The sequence below is a fragment of the Ranitomeya imitator genome, chromosome 1, assembly GCF_032444005.1.
Source record: "Ranitomeya imitator isolate aRanImi1 chromosome 1, aRanImi1.pri, whole genome shotgun sequence".
NCBI lineage: Eukaryota > Metazoa > Chordata > Amphibia > Anura > Dendrobatidae > Ranitomeya > Ranitomeya imitator.
Window position 1 is genome coordinate 853,954,947 of NC_091282.1, and position 27,420 is coordinate 853,982,366.

Here is a 27,420-nt window from a genome sequence, read left to right on the forward strand (position 1 = left end):
AATTATAGATCTGCCCTTCCTTATGGTTTCAAAATAAGTTTTTATTTAAAAAAAACCCTGAAAGTCATGTTTAAATCTGATTTACAAAAAGGTAGCATACCTGTGGTAGATGGTTTTGAAGTGACATCTGTGGAAGATACTGTAGAGGTGGGCACATTGGTAGTGGTAGAAGACTGGCTCACTGTCTGCACTGGTCCTGTACTACTGACTGCTGGACTCACTTCTGTTGAGAACATAAAACATGAAATAATGTTATTCACCAAAGTCCGATCATAGTCACAGATGAGGAATATATGAGAGAATTTGGTATCCCACCTGTAGTTGATGCTGCTGTTGTGTTGGGTCCATTGGGCTGCTGCACAGGCGCATTAGTTACTGGAACAATTGGAGCCTCAACTGAGGAAAGAACATAGGAGTTAAACAATGGGATCTTGGCAACAGAGGAAATACACTTTCGATGTATGTCACAAGGGTTATGACATTAGGAAAGTCTTTTTTAATACCTGTGGTAGATGGTTTTGAAGTGGCATCTGTAGAAGATACTGTAGAGGCGAACACATTGGTAGTGGTAGAAGACTGGCTCACTGTCTGGACTGGTCCTCTACTACTGACTGATGGACTCACTACATTTCCTGTTGATAGGGCTGTGGCTAAGAGAAGAGATATAAGAATATTGGCATTGTCTATATAGGAGAAGGAGTATTTTAGATTATTAATAATTATTATTATGTCAGCGGTACTAAGCTGGTAATGGAGAAATCTGTGCCATATTCTATTAACAACAGGGGCAATTTTTCATTACAACATCTAATTAAGTAAACCTAGTAAAATAACAGGTCCATCACCGCTACCTCTCTGATAGTTTCAGATATATTTATGTAATATACAAAAACAAAAGTCATCGGAAAATGTAAATTACTCATAAAGGTGGCATACCTGTGGTAGATGGTTTTGAAGTGGCATCTGTAGAAGATACAGTAGAGGCTGGCACATTGGTAGAAGTGGAAGACTGGCTCACTGTCTGGACTGGTTTTGTACTAGTGACTGTTGGACTCACTTCTGTTGATAACATAAAACATGAAATTATGTTACTCACCAAGGTCCGATCATAGTCACAGATGAGGAATATATGAGAGAATTTGGTAGCCCACCTGTAGTTGATGCTGCTGTTGTGTTGGGTCCATTGGGCTGCTGCACAGGCGCATTAGTTACTGGAACAATCGGAGCCTCAGCTGACGAAAGAACATAGGAGTTAAACAATAGAATCTTGGCAACAGAGCAAATACACTTTCTATGTATGTCACAAGGGTTATGACATTAAGAAAGTCTTTTGTAATACCTGTGGTAGATGGTTTTGAAATGGCATCTGTAGAAGATACTGTAGAGGCGAGCACATTGGTAGTGGTAGAAGACTGGCTCACTGTCTGGACTGGTCCTCTACTACTGACTGATGGACTCACTACATTTCCTGTTGATGGGGCTGCGGCTAAGAGAAGAGATATAAGAATATTAAATGTCATGGTCCAGTCCGGAGTTTATTTTCATTTTTCCTCCTTTGAGACTGGTCATGCGGGTTCTGACTTTGCTTGTGCCCTGACTTTGTCTTACGTCTCACGATTTGGTTACCACATTCCCGGTAGGCTCTGATTCCTTGCATGTCCCTGATTATTCTCCTGACTGCCCCTGTGTACAGTGCTGATATCTTTGTGTATGACTTTGGCTTGTCCGACTTCTCTCATTACCTGTGACACCTATGCCTGAGCTCTGTGTTACTTCGCTTAATGTTTAACCTCTCTTCCCTCACCAGCTCTCCCTGGTGGAGGTTTCATTACATTAACATTGTCTATATAGAAGAAGGTGTATTTTAGATTATTAATAATTCTTATGTCAGTAGTAGTAAGCTGGTAATGGAGAAATCTGAGCCATATTGTATTAACAACAGGGGCAATTTTTCATTACAACATGTAATTAAGTAAACCTAGTAAAAATAACAGGTCTGTCACTGCTACTTCCCTGATAGATTCAGATATATTTATGTAATATATAAAAACAAAAGTCATCGGAAAATGTAAATTACTCATAAAGGTGGCATACCTGTGGTAGATGGTTTTGAAGTAGCATCTGTAGGAGATACTGTAGAGGTGGGCACATTGGTAGTGGTGGAAGACTGGCTCACTGTCTGGACTGGTCTTGTACTACTGACTGTTGGACTCACTTCTGTTGATAACATAAAACATGAAATTATGTTACTCACCAAGGTCTAATCATAGTCACAGATGAGGAATATATGAGACAATTTGGTAGCCCACCTGTGGTTGATGCTGCTGTTGTGTTGGGTCCATTGGGCTGCTGCACAGGCGCATTAGTTACTGGAACAATCGGAGCCTCAGCTGAGGAAAGAACATAGGAATTAAACAATGGGATCTTGGCAACAGAGGAAATACACTTTCTATGTATGTCACAAGGGTTATGACATTAGGAAAGTCTTTTGTAATACCTGTGGTAGATGGTTTTGAAGTGGCATCTGTAGACGATACTGTAGAGGTGGGCACATTGGTAGTGGTAGAAGACTGGCTCACTGTCTGGACTGATCCTCTACTACTGACTGATGGACTCACTACATTTCCTGTTGATGGGGCTGCGGCTAAGAGAAGAGATATAAGAATATTAAATGTCATGGTCCAGTCCGGAGTTCATTTTCATTTTTCCTCTTTTGAGACTGGTCATGCGGGGGTTAATCTCATCAGCCTCGTTCTTGAGCTAGCTGGGCTATTTCAGTCCCTCACAGCCTGCTTACCACTGTTAGAGATAGTTCTTGCTTCCCAGCTTGAGCCCCTGACCTGTATCCTGATCTTGGTGATCCTGGTGTCTCTGTCTGCCCATACCCGTGTATGACTTGATTTGTTCCCTGGACTTCGGCTCTGGTTTTCTGTTTCTGATACAACGTTACCTTCCTGGTTCTGACTTTGCTTGTGCCCCGACTTTGTCTTACGTCTCACGATTTGGTTACCACATTCCCGGTAGGCTCTGATTCCTTGCATGTCCCTGATTATTCTCCTGACTGCCCCTGTGTACAGTGCTGATGTCTTTGTGTATGACTTTGGCTTGTCCGACTTCTCTCATTACCTGTGACACCTGTGCCTGAGCTCTGTGTTACTTCGCTTAATGTTTAACCTCTCTTCCCTCACCAGCTCTCCCTGGTGGAGGTTTCATTACATTAACATTGTCTATATAGAAGAAGGTGTATTTTAGATTATTAATAATTATTATGCCAGTAGTAGTAAGCTGGTAATGGAGAAATCTGAGCCATATTCTATTAACAACAGGGGCAATTTTTCATTACAACATGTAATTAAGTAAACCTAGTAAAAATAACAGGTCTGTCACCGATACCTCCCTGATGGTTTCAGATATATTTATGTAATATATAAAATCAAAAGTCATCGGAAAATGTAATTTACTTATAAAGGTGGCATACCTGTGGTAGATGGTTTTGAAGTAGCATCTGTAGAAGATACAGTAGAGGCTGGCACATTGGTAGTGCTGGAAGACTGGCTCACTGTCTGGACTGGTCTTGTACTACTGACTGTTGGACTCACTTCTGTTGATAACATAAAACATGAAATTATGTTACTCACCAAGGTCCGATCATAGTCACAGATGAGGAATATATGAGAGAATTTGGTGGCCCACCTGTAGTTGATGCTGCTGTTGTGTTGGGTCCATTGGGCTGCTGCACAGGCGCATTAGTTACTGGAACAATCGGAGCCTCAGCTGACGAATGAACATAGGAGTTAAACAATGGGATCTTGGCAACAGAGGAAATGCACTTTCAATGTATGTCACAAGGGTTATGACATTAGGAAAGTCTTTTATAATACCTGTGGTAGATTTTTTTGAAGTGACATCTGTAGAAGATACTGTAGAGGTGGGCACATCGGTAGTGGTAGAAGACTGGCTCACTGTCTGGACTGGTCCTCTACTACTGACTGATGGACTCACTTCATTTCCTGTTGATGGGGCTGCGGCTAAGAGAAGAGATATAAGAATATTAACATTGTCTATATAGGAGAAGGTGTATTTTAGATTATTATTAATTATGTCAGTAGTAGTAAGCTGGTAATGGAGAAATCTGAGCCATATTCTATTAACAACAGGGACAATTTTTCATTACAACATCTAATTAAGTAAACCTAGTAAAATAACAGGTCTGTCACCGCTACCTCCATGATAGTTTCAGATATATTTATGTGACATATATGTAAAAACAAAAGTCATGCGAAAATGTAAATTATTCATTAAGGAAGCACACCTGTTGTAGATTGTTTTGAAGTGGCATCTGTAGAAGATACAGTAGAGGCGGGCACATTGGTAGTGGTAGAAGACTGGCTCACTGTCTGGACTGGTCCTGTACTACTGACTGATGGACTCACTACATATCCTGTTGATGAGGCTGCAGCTGAGAGAAGAGATATAAGAATATTAACATTGTCTATATAGGAGAAGGTGTATTTTAGATTATTATTAATTATTATTATTTCAGCAGTAGTAAGCTGGTAATGGAGAAATCTGAGCCATATTCTATTAACAACAGGGACAATTTTTCATTACAACATCTAATTAAGTAAACCTAGTAAAAATAACAGGTCTGTCACCGCTACCTCCCTGATAGTTTCAGATATATTTATGTAATATACAAAAACAAAAGTCATCGGAAAATGTAAATTACTCATAAAGGTGGCATACCTGTGGTAGATGGTTTTGAAGTGGCATCTGTAGAAGATACAGTAGATGCTGGCACATTGGTAGAAGTGGAAGACTGGCTCACTGTCTGGACTGGTTTTGTACTAGTGACTGTTGGACTCACTTCTGTTGATAACATAAAACATGAAATTATGTTAATCACCAAGGTCCAATCATAGTCACAGATGAGGAATATATGAGAGAATTTGGTAGCCCACCTGTAGTTGATGCTGCTGTTGTGTTGGGTCCGTTGGGCTGCTGCACAGGCGCATTAGTTACTGGAACAATCGGAGCCTCAGCTGACGAAAGAACATAGGAGTTAAACAATAGGATCTTGGCAACAGAGGAAATATACTTTCTATGTATGTCACAAGGGTTATGACATTAAGAAAGTCTTTTGTAATACCTGTGGTAGATGGTTTTGAAGTGACATCTGTAGAAGATACTGTAGAGGTGGGCACATTGGTAGTGGTAGAAGACTGGCTCACTGTCTGGACTGGTCCTCTACTACTGACTGATGTACTCACTACATTTCCTGTTGATGGGGCTGCGGCTAAGAGAAGAGATATAAGAATATTAAATGTCATGGTCCAGTCCGGAGTTTATTTTCATTTTTCCTCCTTTGAGACTGGTCATGCGGGTTCTGACTTTGCTTGTGCCCTGACTTTGTCTTACGTCTCACGATTTGGTTACCACATTCCCGGTAGGCTCTGATTCCTTGCATGTCCCTGATTATTCTCCTGACTGCCCCTGTGTACAGTGCTGATATCTTTGTGTATGACTTTGGCTTGTCCGACTTCTCTCATTACCTGTGACACCTGTGCCTGAGCTCTGTGTTACTTCGCTTAATGTTTAACCTCTCTTCCCTCACCAGCTCTCCCTGGTGGAGGTTTCATTACATTAACATTGTCTATATAGAAGAAGGTGTATTTTAGATTATTAATAATTATTATGTCAGTAGTAGTAAGCTGGTAATGGAGAAATCTGAGCCATATTCTATTAACAACAGGGGCAATTTTTCATTACAACATGTAATTAAGTAAACCTAGTAAAAATAACAGGTCTGTCACCGATACCTCCCTGATGGTTTCAGATATATTTATGTAATATATAAAAACAAAAGTCATCGGAAAATGTAATTTACTTATAAAGGTGGCATACCTGTGGTAGATGGTTTTGAAGTAGCATCTGTAGAAGATACAGTAGAGGCTGGCACATTGGTAGTGGTGGAAGACTGGCTCACTGTCTGGACTGGTCTTGTACTACTGACTGTTGGACTCACTTCTGTTGATAACATAAAACATGAAATTATGTTACTCACCAAGGTCCGATCATAGTCACAGATGAGGAATATATGAGAGAATTTGGTGGCCCACCTGTAGTTGATGCTGCTGTTGTGTTGGGTCCATTGGGCTGCTGCACAGGCGCATTAGTTACTGGAACAATCGGAGCCTCAGCTGACGAATGAACATAGGAGTTAAACAATGGGATCTTGGCAACAGAGGAAATACACTTTCAATGTATGTCACAAGGGTTATGACATTAGGAAAGTCTTTTATAATACCTGTGGTAGATTTTTTTGAAGTGACATCTGTAGAAGATACTGTAGAGGTGGGCACATTGGTAGTGGTAGAAGACTGGCTCACTGTCTGGACTGGTCCTCTACTACTGACTGATGGACTCACTTCATTTCCTGTTGATGGGGCTGCGGCTAAGAGAAGAGATATAAGAATATTAACATTGTCTATATAGGAGAAGGTGTATTTTAGATTATTATTAATTATGTCAGTAGTAGTAAGCTGGTAATGGAGAAATCTGAGCCATATTGTATTAACAACAGGGGCAATTTTTCATTACAACATGTAATTAAGTAAACCTAGTAAAAATAACAGGTCTGTCACTGCTACTTCCCTGATAGTTTCAGATATATTTATGTAAAATATAAAAACAAAAGTCATCGGAAAATGTAATTTACTCATAAAGGTGGCATACTTGTGGTAGATGGTTTTGAAGTAGCATCTGTAGAAGATACAGTAGAGGCTGGCACATTGGTAGTGGTGGAAGACTGGCTCACTGTCTGGACTGGTCTTGTACTACTGACTGTTGGACTCACTTCTGTTGATAACATAAAACATGAAATTATGTTACTCACCAAGGTCCAATCATAGTCACAGATGAGGAATATATGAGACAATTTGGTAGCCCACCTGTGGTTGATGCTGCTGTTGTGTTGGGTCCATTGGGCTGCTGCACAGGCGCATTAGTTACTGGAACAATCGGAGCCTCAGCTGAGGAAAGAACATAGGAATTAAACAATGGGATCTTGGCAACAGAGGAAATACACTTTCTATGTATGTCACAAGGGTTATGACATTAGGAAAGTCTTTTGTAATACCTGTGCTAGATGGTTTTGAAGTGGCATCTGTAGAAGATACTGTAGAGGTGGGCACATAGGTAGTGGTAGAAGACTGGCTCACTGTCTGGACTGGTCCTCTACTACTGACTGATGGACTCACTACATTTCCTGTTGATGGGGCTGCGGCTAAGAGAAGAGATATAAGAATATTAAATGTCATGGTCCAGTCCGGAGTTTATTTTCATTTTTCCTCTTTTGAGACTGGTCATGCGGGGGTTAATCTCATCAGCCTCGTTCTTGAGCTAGCTGGGCTATTTCAGTCCCTCACAGCCTGCTTACCACTGTTAGTGATAGTTCTTGCTTCCCAGCTTGAGCCCCTGACCTGTATCCTGATCTTGGTGATCCTGGTGTCTCTGTCTGCCCATACCCGTGTATGACTTGATTTGTTCCCTGGACTTCGGCTCTGGTTTTCTGTTTCTGATACAACGTTACCTTCCTGGTTCTGACTTTGCTTGTGCCCCGACTTTGTCTTACGTCTCACGATTTGGTTACCACATTCCCGGTAGGCTCTGATTCCTTGCATGTCTCTGATTATTCTCCTGACTGCCCCTGTGTACAGTGCTGATATCTTTGTGCATGACTTTGGCTTGTCCGACTTCTCTCATTACCTGTGACACCTGTGCCTGAGCTCTGTGTTACTTCGCTTAATGTTTAACCTCTCTTCCCTCACCAGCTCTCCCTGGTGGAGGTTTCATTACATTAACATTGTCTATATAGAAGAAGGTGTATTTTAGATTATTAATAATTATTATGTCAGCAGTAGTAAGCTGGTAATGGAGAAATCTGAGCCATATTCTATTAACAACAGGGGCAATTTTTCATTACAACATGTAATTAAGTAAACCTAGTAAAAATAACAGGTCTGTCACCGATACCTCCCTGATGGTTTCAGATATATTTATGTAATATATAAAAACAAAAGTCATCGGAAAATGTAAATTACTTATAAAGCCTCAGCTGACGAAAGAACATAGGAGTTAAACAATGGGATCTTGGCAACAGAGGAAATACACTTTCTATGTATGTCACAAGGGTTATGACATTAAGAAAGTCTTTTGTAATACCTGTGGTAGATGGTTTTGAAGTGGCATCTGTAGGAGATACTGTAGAGGCGGGCACATTGGTAGTGGTAAAAGACTGGCTCACTGTCTGGACTGGTCCTCTACTACTGACTGATGGACTCACTTCATTTCCTGTTGATGGGGCTGCGGCTAAGAGAAGAGATATAAGAATATTAACATTGTCTATATAGGACAAGGTGTATTTTAGATTATTATTAATTATGTCAGTAGTAGTAAGCTGGTAATGGAGAAATCTGAGCCATATTCTATTAACAACAGGGGCAATTTTTCATTACAACGTCTAATTAAGTAAACCTAGTAAAAATAACAGGTCTGTCACCGCTACCTCCCTGATAGTTTCAGATATACGGTATTTATGTAATATATAAAAACAAAAGTCATGGGAAAATATAAATTACTCATAAAGGTAGCACACCTGTGGTAGATGGTTTTGAAGTGACATCTGTAGGAGATACTGTAGAAGCGGACACATTGGTAGTGGTAGAAGACTGGCTCACTGTCTGGACTGGTCCTGTACTACCGACTGTTGGACTCACTGTGGCTCCCGTTAATGGAGCTGCAGCTAAGAAAAGAGATATCATCCAAGTATATTAACAGTACCTGTATTGGCAAATGTGTATTTTAGATTACAAGCAATGATTATTATGTCTGCAGTAGTAAGGTGGTAGTGAAGAAATCTGGGACACATTCTCTAAGTATCAGGGACAAATTTACCTTACAAAAACTAAAGTTAGAAGCTTATTAAAAAAGAACAGATCATTCAACATCTCATCACTGATGTTTTCCAGATATGTGTTTATGCGGAAAAAAGAAATATAACATTAATATGAAAATTTGAGTTGCTCATAAAGTTTGCACACCTGTAGTAGATGGTTTTGAAGTGGCATCTGTAGTAGATACTGTAGAGGCGGACACATTGGTAGTGGTAGAAGACTGGCTCACTGTCTCCACTGGTCCTGTACTACTGACTGTTGGACTCACTGTGAGTCCGGTTGATGGAGCTGCAGCTAAGAGAACAGATACAAGTATATTAACAGTACATAGGTATATAGGAAAATGTGTATTCTAGATTATAAACAATGATTATTATGCCAGACTCAGCAGTAGTAAGGTAGTAATGAAGAAATCTGACCCATATTCTATTAACATCAGGGACAAATTTACATTACAAAAACTAAATTGAGAAACTTATTAATAATAAATCAATGTAACCCCTTCATGACCGTAGCTTTTTTCAGTTTTGCATTTTCGTTTTTCGCTCCCTTTCTTTCCAGAGCCATAACTTTTTATTTGGCCATTTGAGGGCTTATTTTTTGAGGGACAAGTTGTACTTTTGAAATATATCATTGGTTTTACCATGTCGTGTAATAGAAAACAGGAAAAAATTCCAAGTACGGTGAAATAAAAAAATGCAATCCCACACTTGTTTTTGCTTGGCTTTTTTGCTAGGTTCCCTACATGCTAAAACTGACCTGCAATTATGATTGTCCAGGTCATTACGAATTCATAGACACCACACTTGTCTAGGTTCTTTTTTATCTAAGTGGTGAAAAAAAATTCCAAAGCTTGCTAAAAAAAAAAAGCATCGTATTCCGAGACTCGTAGTGTCTCCATTTTTAGTGACCTCTGGTTGGGTCAGGACTTATTTTTTGCGTGCCGAGCTGCCGTTTTTAATTATACCATTTTTGTGCAGGTACAATCTTTTGAGCGCCCGTTATTGCATTTTAATGCAATGTCGCGGCGACCAAAAAAACGTAATTCTGGCGTTTTGATTTTTTTTCACTACGCCATTTAGAGATCAGGTTAATCCTTTTTTTATTGATGGAATGGGCAATTCAGAACATGGCAATACCAAATATGTCTGTTTGATTTAATTTTTATTGTTTTATTTTGAATGGGGCGAAAGAGGGGTGATTTGAACTTCTATGGGGTTTTTTCAGATTTTTTTAAACTTTTTTTCTTTCTTTTGGCATGATTCAATAGCCTTCATGGGAGGCTAGAAGCTGCCACAACTTGATCAGCTGTGATCGCCTCTATGTAGCTGAATTGCAGACCAGCTATGAGCACCGGTCACAGGGTGGCGCTCTCAGCAATCCGGCATCAGCAACCATAGAGGTCTCAAGGAGACCTCTGTTTGTCATGCCGACACACCGGTGATCCACGATCATGTGATGCAGGTCACCGGTGAGCGCATTTCCGGCCGAATGGCCATAAGCGCTTCTTAAGTGCCACTGTCAGAGATTGACACCAGCATTTAACTATTTATTAGCCACGGGTGGATCGCTATTGTGGGCACATGTCCGCTGTTGAAAACAGTGGACATGTCCTGGCTTTGAGGTGGGCTCATCGTCGGAGCAAACATCAAAGCAGGGGACACTGACATCAGACGTACTATTACGTCCAAAGTCAGTGAGGGGTTAATATTAAAATTTGAGTTTCTCATAAAGGTAGAATACCTGTTGTAGATGGTTTTGAAGTGGCATCTGTAGGAGATACTGTAGAGGTGGGCACATTGGTAGTAGTAGAAGACTGGCTCACTGTCTGGACTGGTCCTGTACTACTGACTGTTGGACTCACTGTGGATCCTGTTAATGGAGCTGCAGTTAAAACAAATGGAATGTGTTATAAATACTAATAAGGTGGTAATGAACAAATAGTAGCCATATTCTTTAAACAGCAGGAGCAATTTTCCATTACAATGACTAATTAGGGAAGTATAATCAGATCCGACAGCATCTCGTCTTTAATGGTTTCAACAGTGATGTTTTACAAAACATTTAAAGGTAATAAAAAATCTAAGTTGCTTCAGAGATAGCATACTTGTGGTAGATGGATTTGAAGTGGCACCATTTGGAGATACTGTAGAGATGGGCACATTGGTAGTGGTAGGAGACTGGCTCACTGTCTGGACTGGTCCTGTACTACTGACTGTTGGACGCACTGTGGATCCTGGTGATGGAGCTGCAGGTAAAAAAAAAGATGTTATAAGTATAATAATTGTACATATATAGGAAAATGTGTATTTTAGATTAATAGTAATGATTAATATGTCAGCAGTAGTAAGCTGATAATGAAGAAGTCTGAGCCATGTTCTATTAACAGCAGGGGTAAATTTTTATTACAACTCAATAAGGAAACCAAGTAAAAATAACAGATCCGTCACTGCCTCCTCCTTGATACTTTCCAGAGGTATATTTAATTTAAAAAGAAAAAACAGAAAGTGATATAAAAATGTGAATTACTCATAAAAGTACCATACCTGTGGTAGATAGTGCTGAAGTGACATCTGTAGTAGATACTGTAGAGGTGGGCACATTGGTAGTGGTAGAAGACTGGCTCACTGTCTGGACTGGTCCTGTACTACTGACTGTTGGACTCTCTGTGGATCCTGGTGTTGGAGCTGCAGCTTCTGTTGAGAACATAAAACATGAAATTATGTTACTCACCAAGTTCCGATCATAGTTACAGATGAGGAATATATGAGAGAATTTGGTAGCCCACCTGTAGTTGGTGCTGTTGTTGTGTTGGGTCCATTGGGCTGCTGCACAGGCGCATTAGTTACTGGAACAATCGGAGCCTCAGCTGAGGAAAGAACATAGGAATTAAACAATGGGGTCTTGGCAACACAGGAAATACACTGTCACTGTATAATGTCCCTGGAGTTATCACATTAGGAAAGTCTTTGGCAATGTTATAAAATAGGATCTCATGTGCCTTTTACCTTAGTAGCAATGATTATTACATAGCAGCAGTAAGGTGGTAATGAGGAAATCAAGTCAGGGGCAATTTTCTTCTCTAATGATTATTTAGGGAAGTCTAGTAAGAATATGACATCCGTCAAGATCTCCTCCCTGATTAGATAACAGATAGGTGTTTTGCAAGAAAAAAACAAAAGCAAATGTGAGTTGCTGGTAAAGGTGGCACACCTGTGGTAGATGGTTGTGAAGTGACATCTTTAGGAGATACTGTAGAGGTGGACACATTGGTAGTGGTAGAAGACGGGCTCACTGTCTGGACTGGTCCTGTACTACTGACTGTTGGCCTCACTGTGGATCCTGTTGATAGAGCTGCAGCTAAGAGAAGAGATACAAGTATAATAATGGGACTTTTATAGGCAAATCTGTATTCTAGATTATAAGTAATGATTATTATGTCAGCAGTAGAAAGGTATTAACATTAAGAAATCTGAGCCACATTCTATTAGCATCAGGGACAAATTTACATTACAAAATCTAAATAGAGAAGCTTATTAAAAATAACAGATCAGTCAACATCTCCAGATATGTGTTTATTCAGAAAAAATGAATGTAATATTAATATGAAAATTTGAGTTGCTCATAAAGGTAGAATACCTGTGGTAGATGGTTTTGAAGAGGCATCTGTAGGAGATACTGTAGAGGTGGGCACATTGGTAGTGGTAGAAGACTGGCTCACTGTCTCCACTGGTCCTGTACTACTGACTGTTGGACTCTCTGTGGATCCTGTTGATGGAGCTGCAGCTAAGAGAAGAGATATGTTATAATAATATTAATTGTACCTATATAGGGATATTTGTATTTTAGATTAATAGTAATAATTATTATGTCAGCAGTAGTAAGCTGATAATGAAGAAATCTGAGCCATGTTCTATTAACAGCAGGGGTAAATTTTAATTTCACAACTAAATAAGGAAACCTAATAAAAATAACAAATCTATCACTACCTTTTCCCTGATGGTTTCCAGAGGCAGGGGTGTAACTAAAACAGGTGCAGGGGTTGCAATCGCACCCAGGCCCTGGAGCCTAGGGGCCCTAAAATTCCCTTTCGCCTATAGAAAAAGACTATTGCTGTTAAAGATTTAAAATATTTGGGGGCCCCATTGGAGCCCATGAGTTTCAAACTACGCCACTGTCCAGAGGTATATTTAATTAAAAAAAAAAAAAAACTGAAAAGTGATGTAAAAATGTGAATTACTCATAAAAGTAGTATACCAGTGGTAGATGGTTTTGAAGTGGCATCTGTAGGAGATACTGTAGAGGTGGGCACATTGGTAGTGGTAGAAGACTGGCTCATTGTCTGGACTGGTCTTGTACTACTGACTATTGGACTCACTTTTGTTGATAACATAAAACATGAAATGATGTTACTCACCAAGGTCCGATCATAGTTACAGATGAGGAATATATGAGAGAATTTGGTAGCCCACCTGTAGTTGATGCTGCTGTTGTGTTGGGTCCATTGGGCTGCTGCACAGGCGCATTAGTTACCGGAACAATCGGAGCCTCAGCTGAGGAGAGAACATAGGAATTAGATGATGGGATCTTGGCAACAGAGGAAATACACTGTCACTGTATAATGTCACAGGGGTTAATCTTTGGCAATGATTTAAAGTAGGATCTGGTGTGTATTCTAGCTTAATAGTAATGATTATTACGTAGCAGCAGTAAGGTGGTAATGAGGAAATCTGAATCAGGGGCAATTCTCTTCTATAATGATTATTTCAGAAAGCCGAGTAAGATCTCCTCCCTGATTAGATAATAGATAGGTGGTTTGCAAAAAAAGAAAAACAAAAGCAAATTTGAGCTGCTCATAAAGGTGGCACACCTGTGGTAGATGGTTTTGAAGTGACATCTATAGGAGATGCTGTAGAGATGGGCACATTGGTAGTGGTAGAAGACTGGCTCACTGTCTGGACTGGTCCTGTACTACTACTGACTGTTGGACTCACTGTGGATCCTGTTGATGGAGCTGCAGCTAAGAGAATAGATACAAGTATAATAATGGGACTTATATAGGCAAATCTGTATTCTAGATTATAAGTAATGATTATTATGTCAGCAGTAGTAAGATGGTAATGAAGAAATCTGAGCCATATTCTATTAATATGAGGAACAAATTTGCATTACAAAAACTAAATAGAGAAGCTTATTAAAAATAACACTCAATATCACTCAACATCTCCAAAAATGTGTTTATTCAGAAAAAATAAATGTAATATTAATATGAAAATTTGAGATGCTCATAAAGGTAGAATACCTGTGGTAGATGGCTTTGAATTGGCATCTCTGGGAGATACTGTAGAGGTGGGCACATTGGTAGTGGTAGAAGACTGGCTCACTGTCTCCACTGGTCCTGTACTACTGACTGTTGGAGTCACTGTGGATCCTGTTGTTGGAGCTTCAGCTAAGAGAAGAGATATGTTATAAGTATAATAACATTGTCTACAAAATCTGAGCCATATTCTAATAACATCTTGGATAACTTTCCATTACAATGACTAAATAAGAAATCCAAGTAAAAACAACATCCATCAATATCCCTTGATGGTTTTCAGATATTTATTTAATTAAAAAAATGAAAATATAGTGAAAATCTGAATTGCTCATAAAGGTGGCATACCTGTGGTAGATAGTGCTGAAGTGGCATCTGTAGGAGATACTGTAGACAGTAGCGTAGCTATCGGGGGGGCCATCGCCCTGGGCTCCACGCTCTGAGGGGGCCCACCGGGAGCTACGCTACCGTAACAGCATCGGCGCGCACAGCGCACTGATGCAGTTGCATTCTGCGGCAGAGAAGGAGAATCGATCTCCCTGCTCTGCCGCTACGGAGACCCTGAGCAGGCAGGGGGGGCCCGGTGCCAGCAGTGGGCCCCCCGCCCGTCATCGCATGGTGAGCTGTATCGGCATCTAGCCGATACAGCTCACCGAAGTGATGAGGGAGGGAGCACTGCGCTTCTTCCCCCATCATCCTCCACACTGGTCTGACAGCGGGCACGATGACGTCACCGCCCAGCGCCCGCTGTCAGATGATCATGAGCAGAAGCAGGAAGCACCGCTGGAACAAGGAGTTAGAGAGGTGAGTATTTATTTACTGTGTTTTTATGGGGGCTGCCTTATTCTACAGTATCTGCCTGTAGGGGAGGGAGTGCTGCCTTATTCTACAGTATCTGCCTATAGGGGGGAGTGCTGCCTTATATACAGGATCAGCCTATAGGGGAGGTAGTGCTGCCTTATATACAGGATCTGCTTTAGGGGAGGGAGTGCTACCTTATATACAGGAATACAGGATCTGCCTATAGAGGGTGAGTGCTGCCTTATATACAGGATCTGCCTATGGGGGGTGCTGCCTTATATACAGGATCTGCCTATAGGGGGGAGTGCTGCCTTATTCTACAGGATCTGCCTGTAGGGGGGGAGTGCTGCCTTTTTCTACAGAATCTGCATATGGGGGAGTGCTGCCTTATTCTATAGTATCTGGCTATGGGGGGAGTGCTGCCTTATATACAGGATCTGCCTATAGGAGGGAGTGCTGCCTTATTCTACAGGATCTGCCTATGGGGGGAGTGCTGCCATATTCTACAGGATCTGCCTATGGGGGGGAGTGCTGCCTTATTCTATAGTATCTGCCTATGGGGGGAGTGCTGCCTTATTCTATAGTATCTGCCTATGGGGGGGAGTGCTGCCTTATATACAGGATCTGCCTATAGGGGGAGTGCTGCCTTATTCTACAGGATCTGCTTATGGGGGGAGTGCTGCCTTATATGCGGGATCTGTCTATAGGGGGAGTGCTGCCTTATTCTACAGGATCTACCTATAGGGGGGGAGTGCTGCCTTATTCTACAGGATCTGCCTATAGGGGGGTGTGCTGCCTTATATACAGGATCTGCCTATAGGGGGAGTGCTGCCTTATTCTACAGGATCTGCCTATGGGGGGGAGTGCTGCCTTATATACAGGATCTGCCTATAGAGGGGAGTGCTGCCTTATTCTACAGGATCTGCCTATGGGGGGGTGATGCCTTTTTTTACAGGATCTGCCTATGGGGGGAGTGCTGCCTTATATACAGGATCTGCCTATAGGGGGAGTGCTGCCTTATTCTACAGGATCTGCCTATGGGGGAGTGCTGCCTTATATACAGGATCTGCCTATGGGGGGAGTGCTGCCTTATATACAGGATCTGCCTATAGGGGGAGTGCTGCCTTATTCTACAGGATCTGCCTATGGGGGAGTGCTGCCTTATATACAGGATCTGCCTATAAGGGGGGAGTGCTGCCTTATTCTACAGGATCTGCCTATGGGGGGTGCTGCCTTATTCTACAGGATATGCCTATGGGGGGGTGCTGCCTTATACTACAGGGTCTGCCTATGGGGGGTGCTGCTTTAAACTACAGGGTCTGCCTATAGGGGTGCTGCCTTGTGCTATATTGAGGACTATCTGGCACATTATACTATATGGCAGTTATCTATGGGGCCATCATACAGTGGGGGAGCCATCAAACAGTTTGAAGGCTACTAAGGGGTCAGTATACTGTGTGGGTGGTACTATACAGTTAGGAGGCATTATACTGTGTATAGGGGAGCTGTAAAGGGAGGAGACTCGGGATATTATTAAATGTAAAGTGGGCACTTATTGTAATAGGGGAACTCAGGTTACTGTGACTATCAAAGGGGCACACAGAGGGCATTATTACTTTCTAGGGGGCAAAATGTGGGCTCTGTTTTCTAGGGCACTTGCACCCGGCATTACTATATTATAGAGGTGTGCTTTAGAATTTAGATGGTTCAGAGAACCACAGAGTACGTGCAGTAATAGGAACACATAAGGCAGCAGCGGCTCAGTATTGGGGTATCAGGTGCAGTAATAGGGTCACATACGGCAGCAGCGGCTCAGTATCGGGGTATCAGGTGGAGTAATAGGGACACATATGGCAGCAGCGGCTCAGTATTGGGGTATCAGGTGCAGTAATTGCGACACATACGGCAGCAGCGGCTCAGTATTGGGGTGTTAGGTGCAGTAATAGGGACACATACGGCAGCAGCGGCTCAGTATTGGGGTATTAGGTGCAGTAATAAGGACACATATGGCAGCAGAGGCTCAGTATTGGGGTATCAGGGGCAGTAATAGGGTCACATACGGCAGCAGCAGCTCAGTATTGGGGTATCAGGGGCAGTAATAGGGACACATACGGCAGCAGCGGCTCAGTATTGGGATATCAGGTGCAGTAATAGGGACACATATGGCAGCAGCGGCTCAGTATTGGGGTATCAGGTGCAGTAATAGGGACACATACAGCAGCAGCAGCTCAGTATTGGGCTATCGGGTAGTAATAGGGACACATACGGCAGCAGTGGCTCAGTATTGGGATATCAGGTGCAGTAATAGGGACACATACGGCAGCAGCGACTCAGTATTGGGGTATCAGGTGCACTAATAGGGACACATACAGCAGCAGCGGCTCAGTATTGGGGTATCAGGTGCAGTAATAGGGACACATACGGCAGCAGCGGCTCAGTATTGGGATATCAGGTGCAGTAGTAGGGGCACGTACGGCAGCAGCGGCTCAGTATCGGGATATCAGGTGCAGTAAAAGGGACACATATGGCAGCAGCGGCTCAGTATTGGGGTATCACGTGCAGTAATAAGGACACATACGGCAGCAGCGGCTCAGTATCGGGGTATCAGGTGCAGTAATAGGGACACATACGGCAGCAGAGGCTCAGTATTGGGATATCAGGTGCAGTAATATGGACACATATGGCAGCAGAGGCTCAGTATTGGGGTATCAGGTGCAGTAATAGGATCACATACGGCAGCAGCGGCTCAGTATTGGGGTATCAGGTGCAGTAATAGGAACACATACGGCAGCAGCGGCTCAGTATTGGGGTATCACGTGCAGTAATAGGGACACATACGCCAGCAGCGGCTCAGTATTGGGGTATCAGGTATAGTAATAGGGACACATACGGCAGCAGGGGCTCAGTATTGGGGTACCAGCAGGATGAGGGGTTTGTGCAGGTTGGGAATAGATGATGATGGCTGGAATGTGAGAAGTGAAACGTGTCTTTGCTGCTTTCTCTGCAGACGAGTTGTAGCTGGAAGAAGTTGTCATGTCGGTCTGGGCCAGATGGAAAAGACGGGAAAAATGACGATTCCATCACAAAGAACATCAATGGTAAGTCATTATCTATAACTGTGCTGTGATCTCTTATATGCTCTGTAGGGATAGTATCTACCACTGACCATATGGCAGTAATATCCATGTTGGTTGTTACATAGAGATTATCTTCAGTAACAGCGCGGTCATCTGCTGAGGTTCTCCTCCACTATTAGGGCGCATCACCCAGCTGTAATCAAGGTTACCTGGTTAGGCGCCAACTCAGAAGCTTCGCCCCCCCTGGACCAAAACCCTAGCTATGCCTCTGACTGTAGAGGTGGCCATATTGGTAGTGGTAGAAGACTGGATCACTGTCTGGACTGGTCCTGTACTACTAACTGTTGGACTCACTGTGGATCCTGTTGTTTGAGCTGCAGCTAAGAGAAGAGATATAATATAAGTATATTAAACCTCTTCGCGACCTGCGCAGTACTAGTACTGGGCAGGTCACTTGTCTTCCTTTGATGTGGCTCCAGCCCATCCTGTCATTCTCAATAATTTTGGAAATTCCTGGGAATTCAACATACTCCTGGATATGTGACCTAAAGCTACGTAAACAGTGCAGTTACTTTTCGTTGCCTTTTCCTTTTATGTAAAAGCAACAAAATGAGGTAATTTTCCTGGAACTATATTTTATTCCACCTCTGTGATAGGTGCATAGTTACTGTATATATAGAAGGTTAGACGAGACCTAAGCCCATCCAGTTAAACCTCAAATTCTTAGATATGAGATTTAATCCAAAGGAAACAGAACAGCCATTTAAAAGCGATTGTCATTTTATAGACCATAGAATATAAAGAAAACCTGTATAATGGACTAGAGAACAGGGTTGGGAGATGCAAAGGATAAAAGGACAGCTAATGGTGAACTATATGCCTCACATAGTTATGAAAGTAACCTACACAATTCAGAAGGACGTGCAGGAAGTGCAGAGTTGCGGAAACCATCAGTCCACTTTGGAAAGAATCACAGATTTCTTACTTTCCTTAGTTACTATGAGAAATTGTTTGAAACTTGCCAACCATCCCAAAGAATACAGCGTCTATATAGGGCAATGTGTATTCTAGCTTGGTAGTAAGCAGTAAGGCAGTAATGAGGGAATCTGAGCCAGGGGCAATAGTCTACTATGATGATTAATTAGGGAAGCCTACTAAAAATATGAGATCCGTCAAGATCTCATCAATGATGAAATCCAGATAGGTGTTTTGCACAAAAGTAAATGTGAATTGCTTGGAAAGGTGGCATACCTGTGGTAGATGGTTGTGAAGTGGCATCTGTAGGAGATACTGTGAAGGTGGGCACATTGGCAGTGGTAGAAGACTGGCTCACTGTCTGCACTGGTCCTGTACTACTGACTGTTGGACTAACTGTGGATCCTGTTGCTGGAGCTGCAGCTAAGAGAAGAGATATGTTATAAGAATAATAACATTGTCTATACAGGAAAAAGTGTATTCTAGCTTATTAATTCTGATTATTATGTCAACAGCAGTAAGCTGGCAATGAAGAAATCTGAGCCATATTCTAATAACATCATGGATAACTTTCCATTACATTGACTAAATAAGGAATCCTAATAAAAATAACAGATCTGTCAATATCCCATAATGTTTTCCATTAAAAAAAAATTAAAATAATGTGAAAATCTGAATTGCTCGTAAAGGTGGCCTACCTGTGGTAGATGGTTTTGAAGTGGCATCTGTAGGAGATACTGTAGAGGTGGGCACATTGGTAGTGGTAGAAGACTGGCTCACTGTCTGGACTGGTCCTGTACTACTGACTGTTGGACTCTCTGTGGATCCTGTTGTTTTAGCTGAAGCTAAGAGAAGAGATATGTTATAATAATTATAATAATAATAATTTTTATTTATATAGCGCCAACATATTCCGCAGCGCTTTACAACTTATAGAGGGGACTTGTGCAGACAATAGACATTACAGCATAACAGAGATCACAGTTCAAAACAGATACCAAACTATGAGGAATAGGGGAGACACGAGAGGTGGATGAGAATAAGAATAACATTGTCTATATAGGAAAAAGTGTATGCTAATTATTTATGATTATTATGTCAGCATTAGTAAGCTGATAATGAAGAAATCTGAGCCATGTTCTATTAGCATCATGAATAACTTTCCATTACAATGACTAAATAAGTAATCCTAGTAAAAAATAACAGATCTGTCAATATCTCATGATGGTTTCCAGATATTTATTTAATTAACAAAATGAAAATAATGTGAAAAACTGATTTGCTTGTAAAGGTAGCATACCTGTGGTAGATGGTGCTGAAGTGACACCTGTAGGAGATACTGTAGAGGTGGGCACATTGGTAGTGGTAGAAGACTGGCTCACTGTCTGGACTGGTCCTGTACTACTACTGACTGTTGGACTCACTGTGGATCCTGTTGATGGAGCTGCAGCTAAGAGAAGAGATTCAAGTATAATAATGGTACTTATATAGGCAAATCTGTATTCTAGATTATAAGTAATGATTATTATGTCAGCAGTAGTAAGATGGTAATGAAGAAATCTGAGCCATATTCTATTAACATGAGGAACAAATTTTCATTACAAAAACTAAATAGAGAAGCTTATTAAAAATAACACTCAATATCACTCAACATCTCCAAAAATGTGTTTATTCAGAAAAAATAAATGTAATATTAATATGAAAATTTGAGATGCTCATAAAGGTGGCACACCTGTGGTAGATGGTTTTGAATTGGCATCTCTGGGAGACACTGTAGAGGCGAACACATTGGTAGTGGTAGAAGACTGGCTCACTGTCTGGACTGGTCCTGTACTACTGACTGTTGGTCTCACTGTGGATCCTGGTGTTGGAGCTGCAGCTAAGAGAAGAGATATATTATAAGTGTAATAACATTGTCTACAAAAGTGTATTCTAGCTTATTAATTATGATTATTATGTCAGCAGTAGTAAAATGGCAATGAAGAAATCTGAGCCATGTTCTAATAACATCTTGGATAACTTTCCATTACAATGACCAAATAAGAAATTCAAGTAAAAATAACAGATCCATCAATATCCCATGATGGTTTTCTGATATTTATTTCATTAAAAAAATTAAAATAATGTGAAAATCTGAATTGCTCATAAAGGTAGAATACCTGTGGTAGATAGTGCTGAAGTGGCATCTGTAGGAGATATTGTGGAGGCGGGCACATTGGTAGTGGTAGAAGACTGGCTCACTGTCTGGACTGGTCCTGTACTACTGACTGTTGGTCTCACTGTGGCTCCTGTTGTTTTAGTTGAAGCTAAGAGAAGAGAAATGTTATAAAAATAATACCATTGTCTATATAGGAAAAAGTGTATTCTAGCTAATTATTTATGATTATTATGTCAGCATTAGTAAGCTGATAATGAAGAAATCTGAGCCATGTTCTATTAGCATCATGGATAACTTTCCATTACAATGACTAAATAAGTAATTCTAGTAAAAAAATAACATATCCATCAATATCCCATGATGGTTTCCAGATATTTATTTAATTTAAAAAAACTGAAAATAATGTGAAAATCTGAATTGCTCGTAAAGGTGGCATACCTGTGGTAGATGGTTGTGAAGTGGCATCTGTAGGAGATACTGTAGAGGTGGGCACATTGGTAGTGGTAGAAGACTGGCTCACTGTCTGGACTGGCCCTGTACTGCTGACTGTTGGACTCTCTGTGGATCCTGTTGTTGGAGCTGCAGCTAAGAGAAGAGATATGTTATAAGTATAATAACATTGTCTACAAAAGTGTATTCTAGCTTATTAATTATGATTATCATGTCAGCAGTAGTAAAATGGCAATGAAGAAATCTGAGCCATGTTCTAATAACATCTTGGATAACTTTCCATTACAATGACTAAATAAGAAATTTAAGTAAAAATAACAGATCCATCAATATCCCATGATGGTTTTCAGACATTTATTTAATTATAAAAATGAAAATATTGTGAAGATCTGAATTGCTCGTAAAGGTGGCATACCTGTGGTAGATAGTGCTGAAGTGGCATCTGTAGGAGATACTGTAGAGGCGGGCACATTGGTAGTGGTAGAAGACTGGCTCACTGTCTGGACTGGTCCTGTACTACTGACTGTTGGACCCTCTGTGGATCCTGGTGTTGGAGCTGTAGCTAAGAGAAGAGATATAAGTATATTAATTGTACCTACATAGGAAACGGTGTATTCTAGCTTATCAGTATGAATGTTATGTCAGCAGTAGTAAGGTGGTAATGAAAAATTCGGAGCCATAATATGTTTACATTGTGGACAATTTTACATTGCAATGACTAGGGAAACCTAGCAAAAATAACAGATTCTTAAGCATTTCCTCCATGATAGTTTTTAGATAGATGTTTAGGTAAAAAAATAAATGAAAAATAAAAGTGATTTGAAAATCTGAATTGTTCATAAAAGTAGCATACCTGTGGTAGATAGTGCTGAAGTGGCATTTGTAGGAGATACTGTAGAGGTGGGCACATTGGTAGTGGTAGAAGACTGGCTCACTGTCTGGACTGGTCCTATACTACTGACTGTTGGACTCACTTCTGGTGATAACATAAAACATGAAATGATGTTATTCACTAAGGACCAATCATAGTTACAGATGAGGAATATATGAGAGAATTTGGTAGCCCACCTGTAGTTGATGCTGCTGTTGTGTTGGGTCCATTGGGCTGCTGCACTGGCGCATTAGTTACTGGAACAATCGGAGCCTCAACTGAGGAAAGAACATAGGAATTAAACAAAGGGATCTCGGCAACAGAAGAAATACATTGTCTCTGCATAATGTAATATTAGGAAATTAGGACATTAGGAAAGTCTTTGGCAATGTTATAAAATAGGATCTGGTGCGTATTCCAGCTTAGTAGTAATGATTATTACGTAGCAGCAGTAAGGTGGTAAGGAGGAAATCTGAGCCAGTGGCAATTTTCTTCTAGAATGATTACTTATGGAAGTCTTGGTAAAATATGAGATACGTCAAGATCTCCTCCCTGATTAGATAACAGATAGGTGTTTTGAAAAAAAACAAACAAAAGCAAATGTGAGTTGCTGGTAAAGGTGGCATACCTGTGGTGGATGGTGCTGAAGTGGCATCTGTAGGAGATACTGTAGAGGTGGGCACATTGGTAGTGGTAGAAGACTGGCTCACTGTCTGGACTGGTCCTGTACTACTGAGTGTTGGATTCAGTGTGGATCCTGTTGTTGGAGCTTCAGCTAAGAGAAGAGATATGTTATAATTGTAATAACATTGTCTACAAAAGTGTATTCTAACTTATTAATTATGATTATTATGTCAGCAGTAGCAAAATGGCAAAGAAGAAATCTGTTCTAATAACATCATGGATATCTTTCCATTCCAATGACCAAATAAGGAATCCAAGTAAAAAAAAACAGATCTATCAATATCCCATGATTTTTTTCAGATATTTATTACCGTATATTAAAAAAATGAAAATAATATGAAAATCTGAATTGCTCTTAAAGGTGGCACACCTGTGGTAGATGGTGCTGAAGTGGCATCTGTAGGAGATACTGTAGAGGTGGGCACATTGGTAGTGGTAGAAGACTGGCTCACTGTCTGGACTGGTCCTGTACTACTGACTGTTGGACTCTCTGTGGATCCTGGTGTTGGAGCTGCAGCTAAGAGAAGAGATATAAGTATATTAATTGCACCTACATAGGAAACGGTGTATTCTAGCTTATCAGTAATGAATGTTATGTCAGCAGTAGTAAGGTGGTAATGAAAAATTCGGAGCCATGATATGTTTAAGTTGTGGACAATTTTACATTGCAATGACTAGGGAAACCTAGCAAAAATAACAGATTCATCAGCATCTCCTCCATTATGGTTTTTAGATAAATGTTTGGGTAAAAAAAAAAAACTAAAAGTGATTTGAAAATCTGTGTTGTTCATAAAAGTAGCATACCTGTGGTAGATAATGCTGAAGTGACATCTGTAGCAGATACTGTAGAGGTGGGCACATTGGTAGTGGTAGAAGACTGGCTCACTGTCTGGACTGGTCCAGTACTACTGACTGTTGGACTCACTTCTGGTGATAACATAAAACATGAAATGATGTTATTCACTAAGGACCAATCATAGTTACAGATGAGGAATATATGAGAGAATTTGGTAGCCCACCTGTAGTTGATGCTGCTGTTGTGTTGGGTCCATTGGGCTGCTGCACAGGCGCATTAGTTACTGGAACAATCGGAGCCTCAACTGAGGAAAGAACATAGGAATTAAACAAAAGGATCTTGGCAACAGAGGAAATACACTGTCTCTGTACAATGTCATACAAGATGTGACATTAGGAAAGTCTTTGGCAATGTTATAAAATAGGATCTGGTGTTTATTCCAGCTTAGTAGTAATGATTATTATGTAGCAGCAGTAAGGTGGTAAGGAGGAAATCTGAGCCAGTGGCAATTTTCTTCTATAATGATTATTTACGGAAGTCTTGGTAAAATATGAGATACATCAAGATCTCCTCCCTGATTAGATAACAGATAGGTGTTTTGAAAAAAAACAAAACAAAAGCAAATTTGAGCTGCTCATAAAGGTGGCACACCTGTGGTAGATAGTGCTGAAGTGGCATCTGTAGGAGATACTGTAGAGGTGGGCACATTGGTAGTGGTAGAAGACTGGCTCACTGTCTGGACTGGTTCTGTACTACTGACTGTTGGACTCACTGTGGATCCTGTTGTTGGAGCTGCAGCTAAGAGAAGAGATATATTATAAGTGTTATAACATTGTCTACAAAATTGTATTCTATCTTATTAATTATTATGATTATTATGTCAGCAGTAGTAAAATGGCAATGAAGAAATCTGAGCCATGTTCTAATAACATCATGGATAACTTTCCATTACAATGACTAAATCATAAATGCAAGTAAAAATAACAGATCCATCAATATCCCATGATGGTTTTCAGATATTTAATAAAAAAATGAAAATAATGTGAAAATCTGAATTGCTCGTAAAGGTGGCATACCTGTGGTAGATAGTGCTGAAGTGGCATCTGTAGGAGATACTGTAGAGGCGGGCACATTGGTAGTGGTAGAAGACTGGCTCACTGTCTGGACTGGTCCTGTACTACTGACTGTTGGTCTCACTGTGGATCCTGTTGTTTTAGCTGAAGCTAAGAGAAGAGATATGTTATAAGAAAAATAACATTGTCCATATAGGAAAAAGTGTATTCTAGCTAATTATTTATGATTATTATGTCAGCATTAGTAAGCTGATAATGAAGAAATCTGAGCCATGTTCTATTAGCATCATGGATAACTTTCAATTACCATAACTAAATAAGTAATCCTAGTAAAAATAACAGATACATCAATATCTCATGATGGTTTCCAGATATTTATTTAATTAAAAAAATGAAAATAATGTGAAAAACTGAATTGCTCGTAAAGGTGGCATACCTGTGGTAGATGGTGCTGAAGTGGCATCTGTAGGAGATACTGTAGAGGCTGGCACATTGGTAGTGGTAGAAGACTGGCTCACTCTCTCCACTGGTCCTCTACTACTGACTGTTGGACTCACTGTGGATCCTGGTGTTGGAGCTGTAGCTAAGAGAAGAGATATAAGTATATTAATTGCACCTACATAGGAAACGGTGTATTCTAGCTTATCAGTAATGAATGTTATGTCAGCAGTAGTAAGATGGTAATAAAAAATTCGGAGCCATAATATGTTTAAATCGTTGACAATTTTACATTGCAATGACTAGGGAAACCTAGCAAAAATAACAGATTCTTCAGCATCTCCTCCATGATAGTTTTTAGATGGATGTTTGGGTAAAAAAATAAAAAAATAAAGGTGATTTGAAAATCTGGATCGTTCATAAAAGTATCATAATAATAATAATAATAGCATACCTGTGGTAGATAGTGCTGAAGTAGCATCTGTAGGAGATACTGTAGAGGTGGGCACATTGGTAGTGCTGGAAGACTGACTCACTGTCTGGACTGGTCCTGTACTACTGACTGTTGGACTCACTTTTGTTGATAATATAAAACATAAAATGATGTTACTCACCAAGGTCCGATCATAGTTACAGATGAGGAATATATGAGAGAATTTGGTAGCCCACCTGTAGTTGATGCTGCTGTTGTGTTGGGTCCATTGGGCTGCTGCACAGGCGCATTAGTTACTGGAACAATCGGAGCCTCAGCTGAGGAGAGAACATAGGAATTAAACAATGTGATCTTGGCAACAGAGGAAATACACTGTCGCTGTATAATGTCACAGAAGATGTGACATTAGGAAAGTCTTTGGCAATGTTATAAAATAGGATCTGGCGTTTATTCTAGCTTAGTAGTAATGCTCATTACGTAGCAGCAGTAAGGTGGTAAGGAGCAAATCTTAGCCAGTGGCAATTTTCTTCTATAGCGATTATTTACAGAAGTCTAGTTAAAATATGAGATACATCAAGAACTCCACCCTGATTAGATAACAGATTGGTGTTTTGAAAAAAAAAAAAAGTAAATGTGAGTTGCTGGTAAAGGTGGCACACCTGTGGTAGAGAGTTTTGTTAAGGCATCTGTAGGAGATACTGTAGAGGTGGGCACATTGGTAGTGGTAGAAGACTGGCTCACTGTCTGGACTGGTCCTGTACTGCTGACTGTTGGACTCACTGTAGATCCTGTTGTTGGAGCTGCGGCCAAGAGAAGAGAAATGTTGTAAGTATAATAACATTGTCTACAAAAGTGTATTCTAGCTTATTAATTATGATTATTATGTCAGTAGTAGTAAAATAGCAATGAAGAAATCTGAGCCATATTCTAATAACATCATGGATAACATTCTATTACAATGACTAAATAAGAAATTCAAGTAAAAATAACAGATCCATCAATATCCCATGATGGTTTTCAGATATTAGTTTCATTAGAAAAATGAAAATAATGTGAAAATCTGAATTGCTCGTAAAGGTGGCATACCTGTAGTAGATAGTGCTGAAGTGGCATCTGTAGGAGATACTGTAGAGGCGGGCACATTGGCAGTGGTAGAAGACTGGCTCACTGTCTGGACTGGTCCTGTACTGCTGACTGATAGACTCAGTGTGGATCCTGTCGTTGGAGCTGCAGCTAAGAGAAGAGATATGTTATAATTGTAATAACATTGTCTACAAAAGTGTATTCTAATTTATTAATTATGATTATTATGTCAGCAGTAGCAAAATGGCAATGAAGAAATCTGAGCCATATTCTAATAACATCATGGATATCTTTCCATTACAATGACCAA

General features: G+C 40.5%; 2 protein-coding genes and 1 long non-coding RNA gene across 3 annotated transcripts in view; all 3 read right to left on the bottom strand.

The window, feature by feature from the left end:
• LOC138648760 (mucin-16-like) overlaps nt 1–236 on the bottom strand; it is a 44,436-nt gene extending 44,200 nt beyond the window's left edge. The window contains exon 1 of the mRNA XM_069738669.1: nt 101–236. Within this exon, the coding sequence (XP_069594770.1) occupies nt 101–236 (136 nt within the window). The remainder of the gene's footprint in view (nt 1–100) is intronic.
• A 20-nt stretch (nt 237–256) lies between these two features.
• LOC138648819 (mucin-2-like) lies at nt 257–22,497 on the bottom strand. Its single transcript, XM_069738797.1, has 41 exons — nt 22,461–22,497; nt 22,148–22,294; nt 21,721–21,867; nt 21,284–21,430; nt 20,857–21,003; nt 20,425–20,574; nt 19,823–19,969; nt 19,401–19,547; nt 14,257–14,403; nt 13,825–13,974; nt 13,427–13,507; nt 12,594–12,740; nt 12,168–12,314; nt 11,743–11,823; nt 11,501–11,650; nt 11,062–11,202; nt 10,698–10,838; nt 9,102–9,248; nt 8,657–8,803; nt 8,224–8,370; nt 7,139–7,285; nt 6,951–7,031; nt 6,736–6,858; nt 6,308–6,454; nt 6,120–6,200; nt 5,905–6,027; nt 5,150–5,296; nt 4,962–5,042; nt 4,747–4,869; nt 4,313–4,459; nt 3,882–4,028; nt 3,694–3,774; nt 3,479–3,601; nt 2,498–2,644; nt 2,310–2,390; nt 2,095–2,217; nt 1,340–1,486; nt 1,152–1,232; nt 937–1,059; nt 504–650; nt 257–396 (listed from the first exon to the last, which is right to left on the bottom strand). The coding sequence occupies exons 1-41, from the start codon at nt 22,495–22,497 to the stop codon at nt 257–259; spliced, it is 5,235 nt and encodes a 1,744-aa protein (XP_069594898.1).
• Nucleotides 22,498–24,737: 2,240 nt separating this feature from the next.
• On the bottom strand, nt 24,738–25,729 carry LOC138658166 (uncharacterized). The gene is made up of 3 exons (XR_011317372.1): nt 25,593–25,729; nt 25,160–25,306; nt 24,738–24,881 (listed from the first exon to the last, which is right to left on the bottom strand). It is a non-coding gene; the product is annotated as an uncharacterized lncRNA (long non-coding RNA).
• Between the last annotated feature and the right edge of the window lie 1,691 nt (nt 25,730–27,420).